Here is an 18,616-nt window from a genome sequence, read left to right on the forward strand (position 1 = left end):
TTCAGGTCATGATCCCAGGGTCCTGGGATCTAGTCTGGCATCCCGCTCCTTGCTCAGCAGGGAGCCTGCTTCTCCCTCTGCCTGCCGCTTCCCCTGCTTGTACTCTCTCTCTGTCTGACAAATAAACAAATAAAATCTCACAGGAAAAAGAGTTCCGTGAGCTACCAGCTGAGCCTGCCTGGTGCCCCGATAGGAACATTCTTCAACCCACTCATGACAACCACAGCCAACAGCTCAGGAATCCCTTTTGTTTTCCTCATTCTTTTCTCCATAGCAAGGTTCTATTATGAAGCCCATTTTACATCTAGGGAGACTGAGGCCTGGAGAGATACATAGCTTGGTTATTGTTGGTCTCTTCAGCCAATAATATTTTCCTGTTTATCCCCAGAGAGACTGGATGGGGTGTCAGGGTGGGGATTCCAGATCAGATTAGCAGCTTCTGTCTCCTGACCTCACTTCCCGGCTCTATGGTCTGGACTGGTGCTCTCCCAGGCCGTGAGAGGTACACTCATGCGACCCAATTGAATTAAGAACACACACACACAGATTTTGTCAAGGGGAAGGGCCTGACTGCTGAGGTTCAAGCTGCAGGTCTGCCACGTGCTCCTGTGTGACTCAGAGCAAAGAACGTCCCCTCTCTGGGCCTCAGTATTTTTTTTTTTTTTAAATGAAGTTGATTCCTACCTAGTATATACCTCATAGCACGGTGTAAGCATTAAATAAGTTTATACAGAAGTTCTCGAAGCATGACCTGGGGACTGGTTCCCGAGACCCTCTCAGGGGGTCCGCTAGGTCAGATTTTCTTATGGAGATATTTTCTGTCTTTTTTCACTGCATTCTCGCACTAGCGTCTGGTGGAGTTTTCTAGAAGGCGCATAGCATAGGGTATTACAACAGACTCAATGCAGGAGCAGCCTTGAGGATCTGGCTGTCTTCTAGAATACCAGACCTGATGGACATTAGTGAAAGTGTAAAATAATGGCCCCTTCCCACTAAATCGTTGTGGATTGGAAAAGACTTTTTTTGAAAATATATTTTTCATAAAATGTGATTAATGTTAACTGGTAATAGGTTTATGATTTCTGTTTAAAAATAAATGTCATCTTCAAAAAGAATTCTCTGTCTTAACATCTGATAAGGCTTATCAATCAAAAATAAAAGCTCTTTGGTCTTCCCTAAGAATGTCGAGAAGCCCTGAGACCAAAAATCTGTACCACTCACAGAGTCACTGATAGACTCCCATGCACACCCCTAAGGGCCTCTGCTTCCCATCTGTGAAATGGGTGAGTGGCCCTGGAGTATCTGCACCCTTCGGCGGCTCTGATGACACGTGTGGGAAGAAACAGGACAGCTTCTGGGCCAGGCTGTGTGTTTCAGGCGGGGGCCCTCCAACTGGGAACTGAACATTTCATGAAAGGCTCTTGGCAAAGGTTTGGGAAAACCAAGAGGGCTGGTGCAGCATCCAGGGTAGGCAAAGCAGTGAGCAGTTAGCACCTGGGGCCTAAAGAGGGAGGGGAGAGAAAAGATGGTAGGGGATCCCAAGACTGCAGTGGCTGAGACCCTCATGGTCTCCTACCCAACACCTCTGCTAACCTGGCCTCCCCACCACTTAGTTGGATCTGTATGGCTCTCCATGGCCTCAACTCCACTTTAAAGACACTTCTCAAAGCAGCTGGGTAGAAGAGATGGGAAGGATAGTATGCCCCTTTGGGAGATAGTGAGCGCCCTGTCCCCAGGGAAAATCAAGGAGAGGAACAAGGATTTTGGTGGGCACTGAGAGTGTAGTGTGTGTGTTCTTTTTTTTTTTTTTTTTAAGATTTTGTTCATTTACTTGAGAAGAGAAAGAGCACGTACAAGCAGCGGGAGCAGCAGGCAGAGGGAGAAGCAGGTTCCCTGATGAGCAAGGAGCCCGATTTGGGACTTGATCCCAGGACCCCGAGATCATGGCCCGAGCTGAAGGCAGTTTCCCAACTGACTGAGCCACCCAGGCATCCCAAGTGTGTGTGTTCTAATGACTTCTACTTAAACATTCTTATTCTTTCCAGGTGGGAGGTGGAAAAGTGGAGAGCATAGGTTTAATCTTAAAAAAAAAAAAAAAAAAAAAAAAAAAAAGATTTTAGGGAGTGTCTGGGTGGCTCAGTTGGTTAAGCCACTGCTTTAGGCTCAGGTCATGATCCTAGGGTCCTGGGATCCAGCCCCACTTCAGGCTCTCTGTTCGGCAGGGAGCCTGCTTCCCCCTCTCCCACTCCCCCTGCTGGTGTTCCCTCTCTCACTGTGTCTTCTATCAAATAAATAAAATCTTAAAGAAAATAATAAAAAATTTTAAAGAATTAGAAAAATAAAAAGATTTCATTTACGTATTTGAAAGAGAGAGAGAGAGCATGAGCAGGGGGAGGGTCAAAGGGAGAGGGAGAAGCAGGCTCCCCGCTGAGCAGACCTGAGCCCAAGGCAGACCCTTAACCAACTGAGTGCCTCCAGGCGCCCAAAGAGCGTAGTTTTAAGGAGGTGACTCAGTGGGCTTAAGTTCTAATTCTGGCTCCACTTGTGTAGCTTGGGCAGCTTCTTTCCTCCCTGTGTCTCACTATCCTCATCTGTAAAATGGGGATAATCTAACAGTCCTTACCAAATAAATGAACCACACGAACCCTCCTTGCTACATTGATATGAATCTCAAAACTAGAATACTAGTGAAAGAAATAAGTACTAGAAGAACGAAAGCAGAATGAATCCATTTTTAGAAGGTCCACACACAAGCAAAAGACACAACCTATTACTTAGGGACGTGATCCCGGGCCCTATGAGAATAGCAAGTAATACATCCAAACGATGAATGTGACGTTCTGGGAGGTATCCCAGTCTCTCCAAAGACTCTGGAGGAAGAGGACACCGTTGGCCCGGGGGTGGGGGGCAGTAGAACGAGTCTCCCTGCCGATGGGAGACGGCGAGAATAGCAATAGTTACTATTACTACAACAAGGCAGCTGCGTTTTGTGTAATCTCTCGTTTGTACGATCTAGTTTACGATAACAATTAGGAAGTGGGGAAGGGAAGTATTATGGGTCGGCTTGCATTCCTCCCCCAATAAGATACATTTGGAGTATAATCCCCAGTACCTGGGGAAGTGACCTGATTTTGAGGCAAAGTCTTCGCAGAGGTAATCAAGTTAAAATACCGTCATGCCACGGGTCTCAAACCAGTAGCACTGGTGTCCGTAGGAAGCAGGGAGAGGGGAACACAGACGTGCACACAGGGAGATCGCCCTGTGAACAGAGGCAGAGATCAGGGTGACATGTATGCAAAAGCGAGGGACAAGGAAGATGGCCAGCAGGCCACCGGAGGTTAGAGGAGGGCCTAGAAGATCCTGGCTCAGCCCCGGAAGGAGCCATCCCTACCGATACCTTGATCTCGGATTTCTGGGCTCCAGAACCGGGAGACAGGTTCTGTAGGTTAAGCCCCTAGATATGTGATGCTTTGTTAAAGCAGCTGTAGCAAAGTAATATAGGGGGAATGGGGAACAACTACTAGTTGTATAGGATTTTTGGGGGGTGGGGTGATCACAATATTCTAAAATTGACCGTAGTGATGGTCCCACAACTCTGCAACATGCCAGAAACCATTTTTCAAAGGGTAATATGGGGGCGCCTGGCTGGCTCAGATGGAAGAGTTTGTGACTCTTGATCTTGGGGTCGTGAGTTTGAGCCCCATGCTGGGTGTAGCAATTACTAAAAAATAAATAAAAATTTAAAAAAATAAGTACAAGGGCAAAAATGTATGATATGTGAAATATCTCAGTTACGCTCTTATCAAAAGCTAAACAGGAAAAAAAAAACGACAAGGCATTCCTTTTGGGGTGCTGTCAACACTCAATGAATTATTCCAACAAATATTTCATGAGCATCTATCAGCATTATATGCTGAGCTCTGTAATCCAGACAGAAATCCCAGACCTTCTGGGGCCAGCACACATGCATGTGACGTGTGCATAGCACACGACAAGTGACTAACAAAGCTGAGCATTTGTCATTGTGTGGGCGGGTCCCGCCTTCTCTCCTGACATGTCAGAAAGGGGCTGCTATAAATCGTGGTGTTCCTCAGCCTCATTTCTCCAAAGGTGCTCATTCACTTATTCTTTCAACAAACATTAATGAATGAACAAGTACAATAAAAGGGAAAATAAACAACCTTGGACTACCAAGGGGCTGTAAACAATGTTAAATAAAACACTAGTGCCAGGATGGGGGGAAAAAAGATGCAAACTATTTAAGAGACAATAGATTGAGATTTATCATAAATAAAGAGTTCCTACCAATCAATAACAAAAGGGAGATGACCCAATACTGATAACTCAACAGAAAAAAAGGTCAATACACACAAAAGCAAGTCATAAAGAAATGTCCATGACAAACACATGAGAAGATGCAAAACTAGAACAGTCATCTGAGAAACTGAAATTAAAAAGCCAACAAGTCATCCTTCTTTGCCTGTGGGTGGACTTCAAAACAAAACAAAACACGGATAATCTCCAGATTTAGGGAGATTTCAGGAAATGGGTTCTTTTTTTTTTTTTTTTTTTTGAGGCAACTCGGTTGCAAGGGAAGATTTATTTTTCATGTCATCGTATGGCTTTCAGAATTCTTTTAATTGGACCATGGATGCATTTCATGAGAGTATATAAGTAAACATCATCCAATTCTTCCATCCTAAAAAAGGTATGGATACCTACCATGTGCCAGGGGCTGGGGAAACATGGCGAACCAGACAGACCAGGTCTTTATGGGATTGGGGGAGGCAAACCAAAGGGGGCCATGTTGAGGTGACTGGATGGAAAAGTCCAGACAGGAGGTGACAGTGGCAAGGCCAGGAGGCAGCAGAGTGGGGAGAAGTGGTCAAGTTCTAAAAGGCGGAGCTGCTGGGATTGCCTGAGGACCGGAGGTAAGAGAGGAGGAGACGAGAGGAGGCGGTGGTTTGGGCTGGAGTTGCTGGAAAGTGCAGACGCCCTGAAGGAGATGTGTCCCCTGGCCCAGGGGTGCTAAGGGGGGTGCTATGCCCCAGGAATGTGCTCCTCAAGGGGACAAGGTCATAGGTGGTTATGAGAGAGGGAATGTAATAATTTAACACACATTAACGGTGATGGGCGGTCGTTTGGGACCTGGGCAGCCCAGTCTGGCCCCAGAGTTGTCCTACTTTTGTTCCATCTGTCCACAGACATTTATGGAGTGCCTAGTGTGTACCAGATGCTCTAAGGCCCCAGCAGGGAAGAGACAGGCAGGGAGTCCTGTCACTTGAGTGCCTGTCCCAGTGGGGGTGTCGGACAATAGAGAACACAAGAAAAAAATGTCAGATGGAGCTAAGTGCTAGAGAAAACAAAGAAAGCAGGCATGCGTGCGTGTGTGTGTGCACGCGCGTGCGCACGAGCACACACAAGTTTAGGTCGGCTGGTCAAGTACTGACAATTACTAGGAAGAATAAATTGGGGATGAAAGAAAAGCCCCACCCACCAACTCCATAAATGCCCCCCATCGAAGTGTCCCTGGCTGGAGATCTGGATGTCTCCTGTGTGTCTGCTTCTGCCTCAACCCCTTTGCTGCCCAGGTGGCCTCCCATCTCCTGGCCCCTTGTGTTGGCCGCTTCAGGCCACCCAAAGTGTCAGGGAAAAACTCAAAGAGGATGGCAGGGGCCAACCTGTCACCTGTCACCTATCCACAGGTGCAGAAAGACAACAAGCCTCGATGGAACGGCACAAGATGCATTGCTGGGTGGGTCCTCTGCCCCCAGGGGACACTAGGCAAGACCATGGGGGCCCCCACTACTTTCGGTAGCAAGCAGCAAACACGCCAGTGCGCCCCTTGGGTTGGGAGCAGCCCATGGTGGTCACCCTGACCCACTTGCCTAGAGGACCAGCCACAGAGATGGCGCAGGGTCCGGGATGGTCAGGCACAGCCAGCAAGCATGTGTGGGGATGCTCAGGGCGCCTGGCCGACTGCCTCTCCCAACCAGAGGGCACCCCTTCCAGAGAGAGAGGAACTTTCTCTCCGTGACCCTGTAGATTCCCCCCCGGAGGGAGGGCAAGAGCCTGAGCACTAGCTGGGGAGACAGCAGGGTGAGGGAGAAGGTATCGTGGAGAAGAGCGCCAGGGGGTGTGTAGTGGCCCCCCGCCCCAGAGATCTGACTGTATCCTAACCCTGGAACCGGTGAAAGCGATCTTACTGGACTTGACTGACAAAAGGGTCTCTGAAGATGTAATCAAATGAAGGACCTCGACGTGAGATCATCCTGGGTCATCCGGGTGGGCCCTAACCCCAGCGACAAGTGTCCTCACAAGGGGCAGAGGTACAGGCTGGAGAGCTGCCACCTCCAGCCACAGCGAGCTTGCAGCCGCAAGGGATCTAGACCATCCCAGGGCCTTCGGAGGGGTACGCACGACCCCGCCAACACCTCGATTTGGGGCTCCCGGCTGCAGAAACGTGGGAGAAGCCATTCCTGTTGCTGGTCACTGGCAAGGGCAGCCATGGAAAGAACCGAGGGCTTCCGGGTCCGAGAGCTGGCCTTCAAATCTTGACCACCCCTCCCTCGCCGGTGAGTCCAGATAAACCACTTGGCTCTTCTATGCCTCAGTTTCCTCCTCTGGAAAATGGGGCTAATGATAACGACTGCGTCTTTGTGTAAAAACTGAGTTGCAATGATAAAAGATGATTAAAACCAGGCCTGCTGCCTTGTAAGTGTCCCCCAATCTTAGCTTTTATGATTTGCCTTGCCAGCAGTTACATCAACACCGGCCAGGGGGCCTGTGAGCCTGTATCTCTCCAATCCCCTGCGCTCCTGCAACTCCAACCCAGTCTCTCCCTTTTCAAACCGCGTCTCTGGCTCTCCAGCACCCTGGGGACACACTTGGGGCTCACTAACCTGCTCTCCGAGGCCCTGTGTTGCCTGGCCCCCACCGCTGCGGCGGAATGACTAAACGGATCCGTGGGTGGATGGAGTAACGGGCAGTAGCTCGTCCCCCTGCTTTTCGGGTCGCTTCCAACTGCATTTCTCAGAACCTGCCTCCTCCCCAGTCCCCGTGGGTCCCTCTAACCCTGGTTTCCTGACCGCCCCCTCCCTGAAGCCGCTACCAACCCGGGGGCCCTCGCGGCCCGGCTCGGCCAGGGCTGGGCAGGCAGCGCTCTGCTGACCCCTGGTGGCCGCGTGCAGCAAGGCCGCATTCTCCGTCGCGGGGCTCGTGAGCGCCTAGTCTGTGCGGGGTGCCGGCCTCGCTTGGGGAGCTGGCTCTGACCGCTGGGTTTCGCGGGGTGGTGGGGTGGGAATGGGGGCGGGACAGAGGGAGACCGGATGCCCGGCTGTGTCAGACCTCCTCTCTGCCCTCCCACGGTCCCGCTCCCGGCTACAGCCTGGGTCTTACCGCTTTCTCCTTTTGCCTCAGGCTTCAGTACGGCTCAGCACTGTTACGGATTGTTTTTATCTAAAATTGTGAGCACCAAGGTTTTTTTTTTTTTTTTTTAGGAGCCCCTTAAGTTTTGCACCTGAAGCCAGTGCCTACTCACTCACCTCACCTTGGTCCCAGAGGGAAGTCTTCCTGCCCACCCTAAATGGCATTCCTGCTCCCCCAAATCCACATCCTTAACTCCTTATCCCTGCTTGATTGACAATACGGCACACATTCTTTTGCTTGTTTGCTGTGTTTCTTTCGCTAGACGTCAGTCAGTTCCCAGTTTTGTCCCCAAACTTGGCACAGAGTAAATGCTCAGGAAATACATGTTAAGTGGCAAACCGAGATGGTGCTCTTAGAGGAGACAATGTGTCTTTCCTTGAAAGCAAATGGAAAGCAAATGGGTCCATGTTGGTTGGGGAGGGCTGTGCTGAGGAAAGAGGTGGGCTGAAATAGAGGACAGTGTTCCAGGAGGGGACAGCCCTGCAGAAGGCCTGAGGTGGGGGGGGGCCCTGAGGAGTAGAAAGGCTGGGAGTGCAGGGTGGGGGAGGCTCCCCGGGAGGGTGGGCAAACTGAAATGTTGGGGCTTTCCTCTAAGAGATTTGGGGAGCCCTGGAAGGTGTAAAGGGAGGGGAGGCAGGGCCAGATCTGTTTTGAAAAGCTCCCTCTGGCTGCCTGAGGAGATGGGAGAGGGGTGGGTGGGAGGCTGAAGGCCAGGGACAAGGCTGGGACAGACATCTAGGCGAGGTTCAAACAGGATGGTGGCAGGGAATGTGGCGGAGAGTGGCCAGACTTGAGAGCTATGTGGAAGGTAAAGCAGACCTTGGAGTTGGTCTGGGTTGATGTGAAAGGGAGAGTGACAGGCGGAGGGTTCCAGGGTTTCTGGCTTGTAGGGGACAGCAGGGGACAGATGGTCAGGATTTTGGCTGTGGGCGGGCCACAGGCAGGTGGAGCAGCATGGGCTTCGGAGCAGAGGTCTGGGCTGCAGACGCACACTGAAGAGGTCGGCTTACAGATGGGGAAGCAAATCAAGGGTGAGGCTGAGACCACTGTGATCTACAAACCGAGGACCTGCAAGTTCAAGGCAGCTTGGGAGGACATGGTGGTGGGGGGTGGGGGGGAGTCACAGAGCCTGCCCCCAGAAGCGCTCCACTTGGAGGGATGGAGGCCAAGACCTGCAAGTATACTTCCACACACAACCTAAACACGGAGAGTTAGAGAAAAAAAAGATAGGTTTACGCCAGCACAGATACTTAGTACCAGCTGTACACTGTAGAGAATTCTACACTGTAGAAGCATTTATGGGGAGTCACATGAATACTCAGGGCAAGCAAATGATAGATGTTGGGCGAATCATTGTGGGATGTTAGAAGAATTTCTAGACGAAGGCTAGCTTGGAGGGGTGGAGAGGGTCTGATGGATAGAGCTCACATTTGGGGGCATGAGGACAGAAGGAATTCCAGGCGGGGGTGGGGGGAACAGCCCAAGGAAAGGCCTGGATGTAGCAAGCAACCACGTGCATTCAGAGAACGTGAGTGACTGTGACTGACGCCGGGGATCTGCCGGGAGGAGCGTGGGAGACCGGTTGGATCCAGAGCGAAGGGTCCCAGCATGGCTGTCAGAGTGCCTGCTTCCCTGTGGGCATCTCTTTGAGGGACTCCCCCCTGCCCCCAACCAGAAGCCTATGCGAGCAGGTGGCCTCCCCGGTGCCCTGCTGATTGGCAGCAGCTGCCTGGCGGGAGGGGTGCTGGGCCCGAGCTCCCTGGCGTCCTGATCAAGCCACGACTGCCGCGGGCACAGGAAGGGGGAGGTGTCTTGTACGTGGACTACTGCCCACTTCTGCCATAGCTAATGCAGAGCCAGGTCTTCCTTCTGGAATAACTTTGGGGTATGGAGCAGTTGGATGGGAAGGGGAAAGACTGAGGGCAGGGGGGCTGTGGGGCTGCCCATCAGTGGAACTGGGGCTTGGGCCAGAAGGAGGTACTAGGGACAGGAAGGTCATGGACCCGAGGAGCCAGCGGCCCCTGGAGGCGCAGTCCTGAATGAAGGTGGTTAAGAGAAGTTAACCTTCCACAGCCCCCCAGGAAGTAAACCCCTGGCACCACCCCTGTGGCCTCAGACACCAGTTTGGCATGGGGTTGGACAGCAGGGCAGGAGCTGCTGACTTTGGTGTCGCCTGCTGGGTGCCTGTGGCCACAGGGGTCTGTGCATTGGGCTTTGGCTAAAAGAACCTGAGCAGCAACGCCCCCCCCAATACCTCCTCCTGGGGGTGCTTGGGGAGTCTGGTGCCCTGTGGCCAGAGAACAGACTCCTCCCGCCTGCTGGGCTTCTGAGGAGGAGCTGGGGGACCCGCGGGGCCTGAGGCTGTGCCCGTTGCGGGAAGGACGCTCAGGGCCCTGGGGGGGGGGGCACCTTCATCTCTCTCAGGTTTGGTTTTTTACAAGATTGATTTATTAACTATGATACATATCACATAAGGCCTTTTCAGTTTTTTACACCATTCCCATTGAGACGAGTACAATACTTTGTAGCAAATACATGATTTTAAAAAACAAAACCAAACAGAACCACCTCAGTCAGAGATGCCTCAGCCTTGACAGCTGACCATGCACTAATCAGTTTGGAGCCTCAAAAAATCCACGACGTGTTTAAAAAAAAAAAAAAAAGTCTGGAAATGAAGCAAACATTCCTAACACCAACTAGAAGATGTCCTGGTTAAAGCCCCTAAAATACAAAGAAATAATTGTTATACTTTCTTTACATACAGTTCTCCACTTTTGCTGCAAAACAAATTTAGGCACACGGCCAGACTACTAACACATTTCAATACCATTAATACGCTTTTTTCTCAGGAAACTCAAAATATTTGTTAATTCAACATATATAAAGATCATTTAACATGTGAAAATACAAGTACCAGAAAAATAAGCTGGCAGCAGCACTATTCCAAATTTTCAAACAATTTTTATTCTCATACATTGTTGTTGTTTTTTTTTTTTTTTATTTAATGTACACAGGGGACAGGATATTTTTATGGAAACAATAACTTAGGCCCTGTCTCTACATGAAAATGTAACCTCACTGTGGTGGGCCCAGACCTGGCTCCCCGGGAGGGCAGGATCCCTCCTGGCCACAAGTCAGAACCTGCGGAGGGGAGAAGGGCCTTTGCCCTCACAACGCCCCCCTTGGCCAGCAGTCCCAAAGCGACTCCGTCCTTCCTTCCACCTAGGCGCAAACGAGTGGCTTGAACCTGCCAAGCAACAGGAGAGCGACTCCTCCACCGTCTGCGGAGTCAGGGGGCCTCGGAGCGAGTGCAGTGCCAGCTGTCCCTGTCCCCGGGGCACACTGTGCCCACTGCAAAGGACTGTGGAGACCAGCCCCTAGAAAGTCGCCCAAGTCCCTGGGGCTTCCTTCTCTTGGAGACACAGCAGCAGGGCAGAGGCCCCAGTGGCAGCGAGATGGTAACCACTCCTTTCTCAGAAACCCCAAAGCAGCGTAGCTGTCCTTGTGGGAGTGGGAAGGGGGCACAGAGGGACAGGGTTTTTACCAATGCAGCGTGGTTTTCAAGTTTCAGGGCTGGGGATGGACCGCCCTCCAGGCCTTCCTCCCCACCCTGAGACCAGGGGACCAGGGCCCTAGGCACAAGGCCAGGGGAAGGCACACGCTCTGGGCCCCTCGTGGACAGCACGCTGCTCCTATGATGTCACCCTCTGTCCACCTGGCAAAGACCAACAAATTCTGCCAGAAGAATCACAGCCAGCAGCACGTTCCCACCTTGCAGCAGAAGACCAAGGTGGCAGCCCGGTGGAGAACACAGGAAACAGTACCAAGTGTTTCCCAGCACTCCAGAATGTCAAGTGATGGCAAGAATGACGCGACGGAGAGCAGGAATAAATGTGCCGTGTGTGATCCCCAGTAGGCAACACAGCCAAGAATTCAGAGCTGATTCGCAAGCCCACGCCACTCGATCCTGGACCCCTTCCACGGCGGAAGTGCCCGGGTCAGAGCCGGCATCAGCCCTCTGCTCCCAACCAAGGGCTGTTCATTTCCACCGAATACGGCCAATCCTATCTGTGGATGTCAAACACTGGCCGGGGAGAGAGCTCCTGTGGAAACCTATTACCTCTGCCGACCTGCTCTCCCACTCTGGCCAAGGCTGATTCCTGCCTGCCCTTCCCTCAATTCCAGAGCTGCAGGGGCCACTAGCTCAGTGAGAATTGTGGGGGAGCGCATTCTTTAGAGCTTCGCATGCTGGATGGCCTTGAGGAGTGGGAGCGTCCCATTTAGGGCAGCCTGTCCCAGCACAGCCCCAGGGACCAGGCGCCCGCTTCGGTCCGGGTGCTAACCCCTGGCTGGGGACTGAAGGCCAGGGCCTACAATGACCACGAATGGCAGCGCCAACCCAGAATGACAGAGAAACATCCCCCAGTTCAAGTCAGTCTGGAGCAGAAAACTAGAAGCTAGACTTGACAGAGGAAATGGAAACAAGAGGAACCCCTGGTGCTTCCTGTCTTCAGCAGCTCTTTGGGGCATGAACCAGCAGCTCCCCCCTGGGCACTCTTAAGCCTCTGGCAGGATGCCGAACCCAGCCAGGGGAATGGGTCCTGCGGCTCCCAAGCTGGCTGGCATGGGGTAAAGCTGGCCCAGAGGCTATCCCGGGGAAGCCGGGCTCCCACTACTTCGTGAGGGCAATGGCCCGCAGCCGGTGTCCCGCTGTCACTCACACACTCGGGAGTCACCACCTGCATCTGCAGTCTAAAGGGTGTGGGGAGCTGGGGGGCTTGTCCAGTTGCTGGGGCACAGCCCAGGCATGCAGGCAATGGCGTGGGGGGTGGCCCCACGGAGACGGCGGGTGGGCAGGGGACTGGCTACTTCTATTTCGGTTCACACAAGGGGTGGTGGTCCCGGAGCACCCCCACCCGGTACCCTGAGAGGCTGCCTCGGGGCGGGTAGATGAGCATGATCTAGAGGAAGGCGGCAATCCATTCAGCAGAGTGATTTCCTCACCGGTCTGGGGCTCAGAGCAGAGGGGGCTGGAACACCAGGACCGTGGGGCCAAGCGCAGTCACAAATGACCCATCACCTTCCTGCCGACCTCGACCGAGCGCATTGGGGCGCTGAGCCACGGAGACCCCCCACCCAGCACTCCCATCACCATTCAGGTACCTTAGGTTTGTGTTTTGACTAGTGTTCTTAAAAAGAGGCGGTAGAAGTTGCAGGGACAGTTTCCCAAGCACCTTGCTCTGGCTTACAGGAGCCACAAGCAGTAAGGTATCCAGCTTATTCGGAGAAGTCAGCGAGCGCAGGGCCTCCCTTCCCTCCCATGGCCGAGCGTGAGAGTGGAACGAGAGGGGCTTCTGAGGCAGCTGTCACCCAGCCGAGGGGACCCAGGGCATCATCAAACCTGCCACAGGCGTTGCTTAAAGTGCGGAGAGACCTGGAGGCTGCATGGCCTATAGGACCCCGAAGCCCATGGTCAGGGCGCCTCCGTGGCAGGCTTTCCAGGGGCAGAGGCCACAGCCTGGCCATGAGGAGTGGGGGCAGCCAGCAGCTGTAGCAGCCTTAGCACGATCGCTGCGTCTGGGGAAAGAAGGTGGGGCACGCAAAGAGTTCCCCAGCGGTCAGTGGGAGGGCCTGGAAGCTGAGGGGAAGGGCTAGGGAAGGCTGTGTGACAGGCAGGCCCAGCACCCTCCCCGTGACTCTGATAGCTTCTGTGAATTTTGCTCCTCCAGGCCCTCCTGGTCCTGGGAACACAAAGGATGTCCCTGCATAGGCACAGGTGACCACTCTTCACACATCGCCCACCTCCCACCAATTCCCCTGGGCTGGGGATGTCCTGCGGCCCGGGATGATGACTCCATTCCAACACCAAACACACGAAACTGAACCCCAGGTGCACCGAGTGCCCCAAGGTGTGCCCTCTCCAACAGGCATACACCCCCCCACGTGCCCACCCCCACACAGAGTAGTGTTTCCATAGCACTGTAGTGTGTTCCAAGGCAAACCAGGATTCAGGCCAGTCTGTGGGTCTCCCAAGCGCTTCCCACCAAGGGCTTTAACTGTCTTCTTGGGGAAAGGGGACCTGGTGACAGGGCGAAAGTGGGACCCCCACAGCTCCTCTGGCCACCACCCTCCGGCATCCTTGTTTCGCTGTGACCATCTGCTTGCCTCTCCGAGACGTGGGGGGAGGGTCAATCTTGAGGTCTGTAGTGTTTTCCTCTTTCTTTTGTAAGTTATTGTAGGGGTTTTTCCACATTTCTTCCAGTGTTTTTTTAAAGGGAATGTATCCCAAAACCTGTGATGAGGGACGGCCGTGTGGGAAGTGGAGGGGAAGCCACACACTTGTGGTCCAGGCGCAGAGCTGCCCTCCCTGTCCTGACCTGGCGGGCCAGCACTCGCAGCACTGTACCTTGGGCTGACAAAGCTGTGGCCTGTGTGTTCCCGAGGCTGTTGGACAGAGGCTCCCCTAACAGGGGCAGGGGTGCAGACATGAAGGTAGAAACAGACAGATGAAATGGACGGGAATTGTTCTCTGCGGGGGCTGCCGGCCCTGCCCCGGGGCGGCCCAAATCTCGGAGCCTCCTCCTGTTGGCGGAGGCTGGGGCTCTGTCCAAGCAGTGGGTGGGTGCCCCAGGGCTGGTACGTGGGGACAGGTGGAGGGGGTGGTCTGGGGAGCAGTGAGCGTGTGGAGGGCCACGGGGGCTACTGCCTGGCCAGTTCAGTCCTCAAAAGGGTCCAAGTCAAAGGACAGGGGCGCCCCCTGGCTGCTGCCTGTGAACAGCTCCAGGTCTGCAGCGCTGGGCTCAGGGGGCCTGACAGCCTTGCCCTCGGGAGACTGGGGCTGGTGCTCCTGCTGACTTCTTCAGAAGGTAAGGGGGAAGAGGGGACACTCTCCCCACCCCAGTGGACCTGGTTTTGTTCAAGGCCAAATGCCACCCCGTGGAAGAGAGAAGGTGTCCTTTTGCTCCAGGCCTTGGTGGCTCACAGCGTGTGTTCGGCTTGAAGCTGGGAAGGGAGCAGGGCCTGCATGGGGGACTGGGGGGTGGGTGGAGGGGACTGGGGGGGTGATGGCTGACTTGTGACAGGTGTGGAGGTGAGGAAGGGGACAGTGGAAGCCACGGCAGAGGGGGAGCTGGGCGTGGCACCAGGAGGCTCACTGATGGGCCGATTGTGGAAGAAGAAGGGACACTGCTGGATGAAGAGCTCGATGATTGTCTGGTAGGTCCTTGTGGCCGTGAGGGCGTCCATGGTGCTGAAGTCGGGTCTCATCAAGGTGGGCCAGAAGCAGATGGAGAGGTTCTCACTGGTCATGAGATTCACCTTGTTGTTGTGGCTGACTCTGTGGGAGACACCAGACTCATGGTCAGAGGTCAGCAGTGCAGAGGGCCCCTGCCCTGTCCCCTGTGTGCTCCTGGTCACCCTTATCTCAACTGCTCCCCCTGCCTGCCCAGCCACAACCTGAAAACAGAAAAGGCCCAAGCACAGGTCTCTGTGGCCTGGCCTGGACGTTGAGGTCTGAGACCTTCTGTGGCCGGTCATCTGCTCCCGTGTCACCACGAGGCCATCCCCTGAGTAGTGGCTCTTGAGGTCTTGGCTCATGTGATGCCCTCCATCCACAAATGACTCTCATCCAGACACCAAAGTGCATCACGCCGCTCTGGCTGATGAGAGAGGGAGTGTGTACATCCGGAGCTCGAACTCCGTACAATACCACTCTGCCAAGAGAGGAACAGGTTTGCCTGGAAAACCCACCTTTTCTGTCTGTGAAGGAATGTGGGACACAGTCCATGGACAGGCTGCCTGCCCGCAGGTCCTGCACTTACTCGCCAGGCTTGAGGTTCTTCCCAGCGTTGCCATCATGCCCAGGGTTGTGTCACATACATAGAGGACTTGGGGCACACTCAGAGCTGCGTGGGACCCTCGGACAGGACCAGGACGGAAATGGGAGGTGGCGGCTAGAGGCCAGGGTACTCCCTGGGGAGCCAGACATGCCCCCGAGGAGGAGGTGTGGCAGTCCCTGACGGGCCAGGCTGAAAACACGGCCCGGCCCCACCTCATTCTGTGGCTAGGGGGCCCCGCTTGGCAATTTCTGGAGGAAGACCAAAGAGCAAGCTCCGGGACATACTTGTTTAGGTGAGAGATGACATATTTGAAGACTTCGTGGTTTTCCTTTGGAAATTTCTTGAGTACCTCCTTAAGGGCATGTAACTTCTGTTCCCGGTCATTGATTTCTGAGGAAAGAGAAAACCAAAGACTTTCGTGGCCATGGCTGGTGGGTGTTATGGGCTCAAGACAGTAAGATACTGCTCCTGGGCAGGTGGTGAGGCTAATGGGCTGCGGGCCGCCTCGGGGTACACACAGACCAGGGGTTTCAGACAAGGTCAATCCCAGTCTTTCCCCCGAAAGCCTCTGCCCAAGGCAGGCACACCTGGCAATGGGCACTGACCCAGCAGCCAGGCCTACCTCTGGGTCCCAGGCTCCTGCTGAAGGGGAGCACTGTGTGCCTGGGGCTTCCTGGCCCCCACTACAAGAGACTCAAGGACCACACAGAACCCGCCATAAAGAACACCATTCTTTGCTCATCCGGTTGCCCCTGGAGACAGGCATCCCAATGCAGAAAGCCTGTGTGCTTCCTGACCAGACGGGTGAGCGCCGACACCCACCCACGCCAACAGACTGTCTAGGGAGGGAGTCTGTCACAAGACCAGGGCTCTGTCCTTTTCCTAGAGACACAAGGACCCTCTACACATCTCCCTATTGGAGGAGCTGATGCAAACAGTGGGGGAATTCTCATGCAGTTCATCAAAGGGTCTACATACCCCCTTCCCCCACTACCGCCCACTCTCTGCCCATCACGGAATCCTAATGTAGTGGGAACACAAAAACAGGCTAACTCAAGTTGGTGCTCATCCACACCAGGCCGGGGGTCGTCGGTGCCCACTGAGGGGGTAAGGAAGGTGAGGCCCAGAGAGACTGCAGGGCTTGGGAACCAGACCCCACTGACAGGCTGCGGAGCCTCGGTGGGGCCGGTCATGCCTGCTCCCTGGGGTCCTGCCTGGCCCTTCTCGAACATGCCTGGCTTGCCTGGGCTGGGAGGGCCAGCCCAGATTTCTCTGAAAATCTGGAGCATGAAAGACCTCCCTATACCGACTTCTCAGAACTGAAGGTGACACCTAGGACCCAGAGAAACCACAGTTGAGCCCAGGAAAAGACAACAGCTATCCCACCCTGACGGGGGTAGGGGTGGGGGAGTGGGCGGGTTGCTAAAAAAATATGATAGTTCCTGACTGGTCTGGGGTACAGACTCCATCGTGATGGATGTAAGCTCTGGAGCCTGTCCTCAAACATGCTGTGTGCAACTCTGCCTCCAACTTCTGGAGGTTCATGGACTCCCCCAAACTCATCATGTTCCTTAGGAAACCTATGGCCTCCAAGCTAAGAACCTCTGCAGTACGCGATGTGGGCCCAGAGTCAGAGTCTGGGGAAGCGCGGGAGGAGCCTGGCTAGAGCCAGGCCAGGAGTGACAGGTGGAGGATGCACGGCTGGAGGGGACGGCGAAGTGCAAGGTGGAGAGGCTGCACAGCGGGTCAAAGCCCAAACCCTAGACAGGCAGTCCTTGGTTCAAATCCTGTCTCTGACGCGGACCAGTGTGTGACTGTGGCTGTGTGACATTCTGCATGTGCACTCCTTGTCTGTACAAGCGGCTGATGACGGTGTGGCCACATGCTGAGAGCCAGACACACAGACACACACTCAGCACCTAGAGGCAGTCTAAGGGGCAGGATGCGAGGGAAAGGGAGGCTGCAAAGATGGGCAGGGCTGGAGTGACCCCGAGTTTTGGCTGACAGGCTCACGGGCCTGGAACTGGTGAATCTTTCAACTCAAGAGTGGGACTTGATAAAAATCATGTTTTGCTAACAGCTACAGCTGTCTGGTAGAAAATGACCAAAAAGCCACAGGAACTAATTATGGGGGGCCATTATCACCTGTAGTGCTCTGCACCCAAACTTTATTTTAAGGGTTCAACCTCGAGAGTTTACTTTCTCACTGGCTGTGAATTTCAAAACTCTTTCCTGTTAAACTTCAGCACAAAATTTACTTACAGTAAGTTCACTGCCCTCATCAGGAGGAGTGACTGTCCTGACACCCGAGAAGCATGTGTGGGGCTCAGAACCTCCTTCAACAGAACCATCACACCCCCTTCCAGCTGCGAGTTCGGCCCAGGTCTCGATGGGCCGAGGCTGTGTGTTTTCGTTACGCAGTTGACCCCTGGGGCACCTGCGTCCAAGAGTGGGCCTCACTCGTCCTCCTGGCTAGAGGCCGGAAGCAGGGCTGGCAGTGACAGGGCCCTGGGCCCCACCGAGCCACAGGGATGTTTGCTGCTGCTGTCTTCCCTGGGAGGAGGAAGAAGCAGAGGAGGGAGTGTCGGGCCTGTTGTGACAATAACTCGCGTGCTGTCCCCGGGAATGCCAGCCTCCCTCCTTACGTAGCGTGGCAGCAAGGTGCCCAGCAAGGCCCTAGAGGGTCCCCCGCCTTGTGCTTCCCCCCTCCTTTTCTTCAGCTGGCTTCGAGAGGCAGGTGCTCACGAGTGAGGAGGACCACTGAGTCTGGCAGGAGGAGGTGGAGGGAGGACGTCAAGAAGAACAGGAAGCCTCTCAGAGCAGAACCCAGCCCTGCCTCTGTCTCGTGAACCTCATGGCCCATCCTACTGACCTCACCTCCTCCCTCAAGCAAGGGAGCCTTCCCTCAGGTACTCGGGACACCAGGTTCTTACCTCTGGACAGTGCCAGAGTGCTAAGGGACAACTTCAGAGTCGTTCCAGCCCTCACCACACTGGGCTCCCCCTATACGCTGGCTGAGAAAATGCCAAGAGGCCGTGATGCCGACGGGAAGACTAGGGAGAGGCATGGCGGGCGGGCACAGGCCATCTCCCAGTCTAGCAGGCCTGCTTGGGGTCCCTGGCCTTCCACCATGCTGTGGGGCGCTCCAACTTCAGGAACCCTCTCCGAGGGAAGACGTGGGATGGCGAGGGCACCTCCAGAGGGCCAGGGCCTCCCTAGCTCACAACCTGTGCTTGTGAAATGAGGTCTCCACCGAGAGAGCAAGACAGGTTCTGGAGAGGCATTTCCAAGCCAGCAAAATCCGGACACAGACCAGGTGACTGAGAACACATCCAGAACTAGCAACACCC

The 18,616-nt window shown here is 54.3% G+C and overlaps 1 protein-coding gene across 1 annotated transcript in view; it reads right to left on the reverse strand.

Moving 5' to 3' along the window:
- Positions 1–9,853: 9,853 nt before the first annotated feature.
- ARHGAP35 (Rho GTPase activating protein 35) overlaps positions 9,854–18,616 on the reverse strand; it is a 125,435-nt gene continuing 116,672 nt past the window's right edge. Inside the window, exons 6-7 of the mRNA XM_082710557.1 lie at positions 15,551–15,656; positions 9,854–14,764 (exon numbers count right to left, since the gene is read on the reverse strand). Of these exons, the coding sequence (XP_082566683.1) occupies positions 14,407–14,764; positions 15,551–15,656 (464 nt within the window). The 3' untranslated portion in view covers positions 9,854–14,406. The remainder of the gene's footprint in view (positions 14,765–15,550; positions 15,657–18,616) is intronic.

Source organism: Mustela nivalis (genome assembly GCF_964662115.1).
Source record: "Mustela nivalis genome assembly, chromosome: 18".
Taxonomy (NCBI): domain Eukaryota; kingdom Metazoa; phylum Chordata; class Mammalia; order Carnivora; family Mustelidae; genus Mustela; species Mustela nivalis.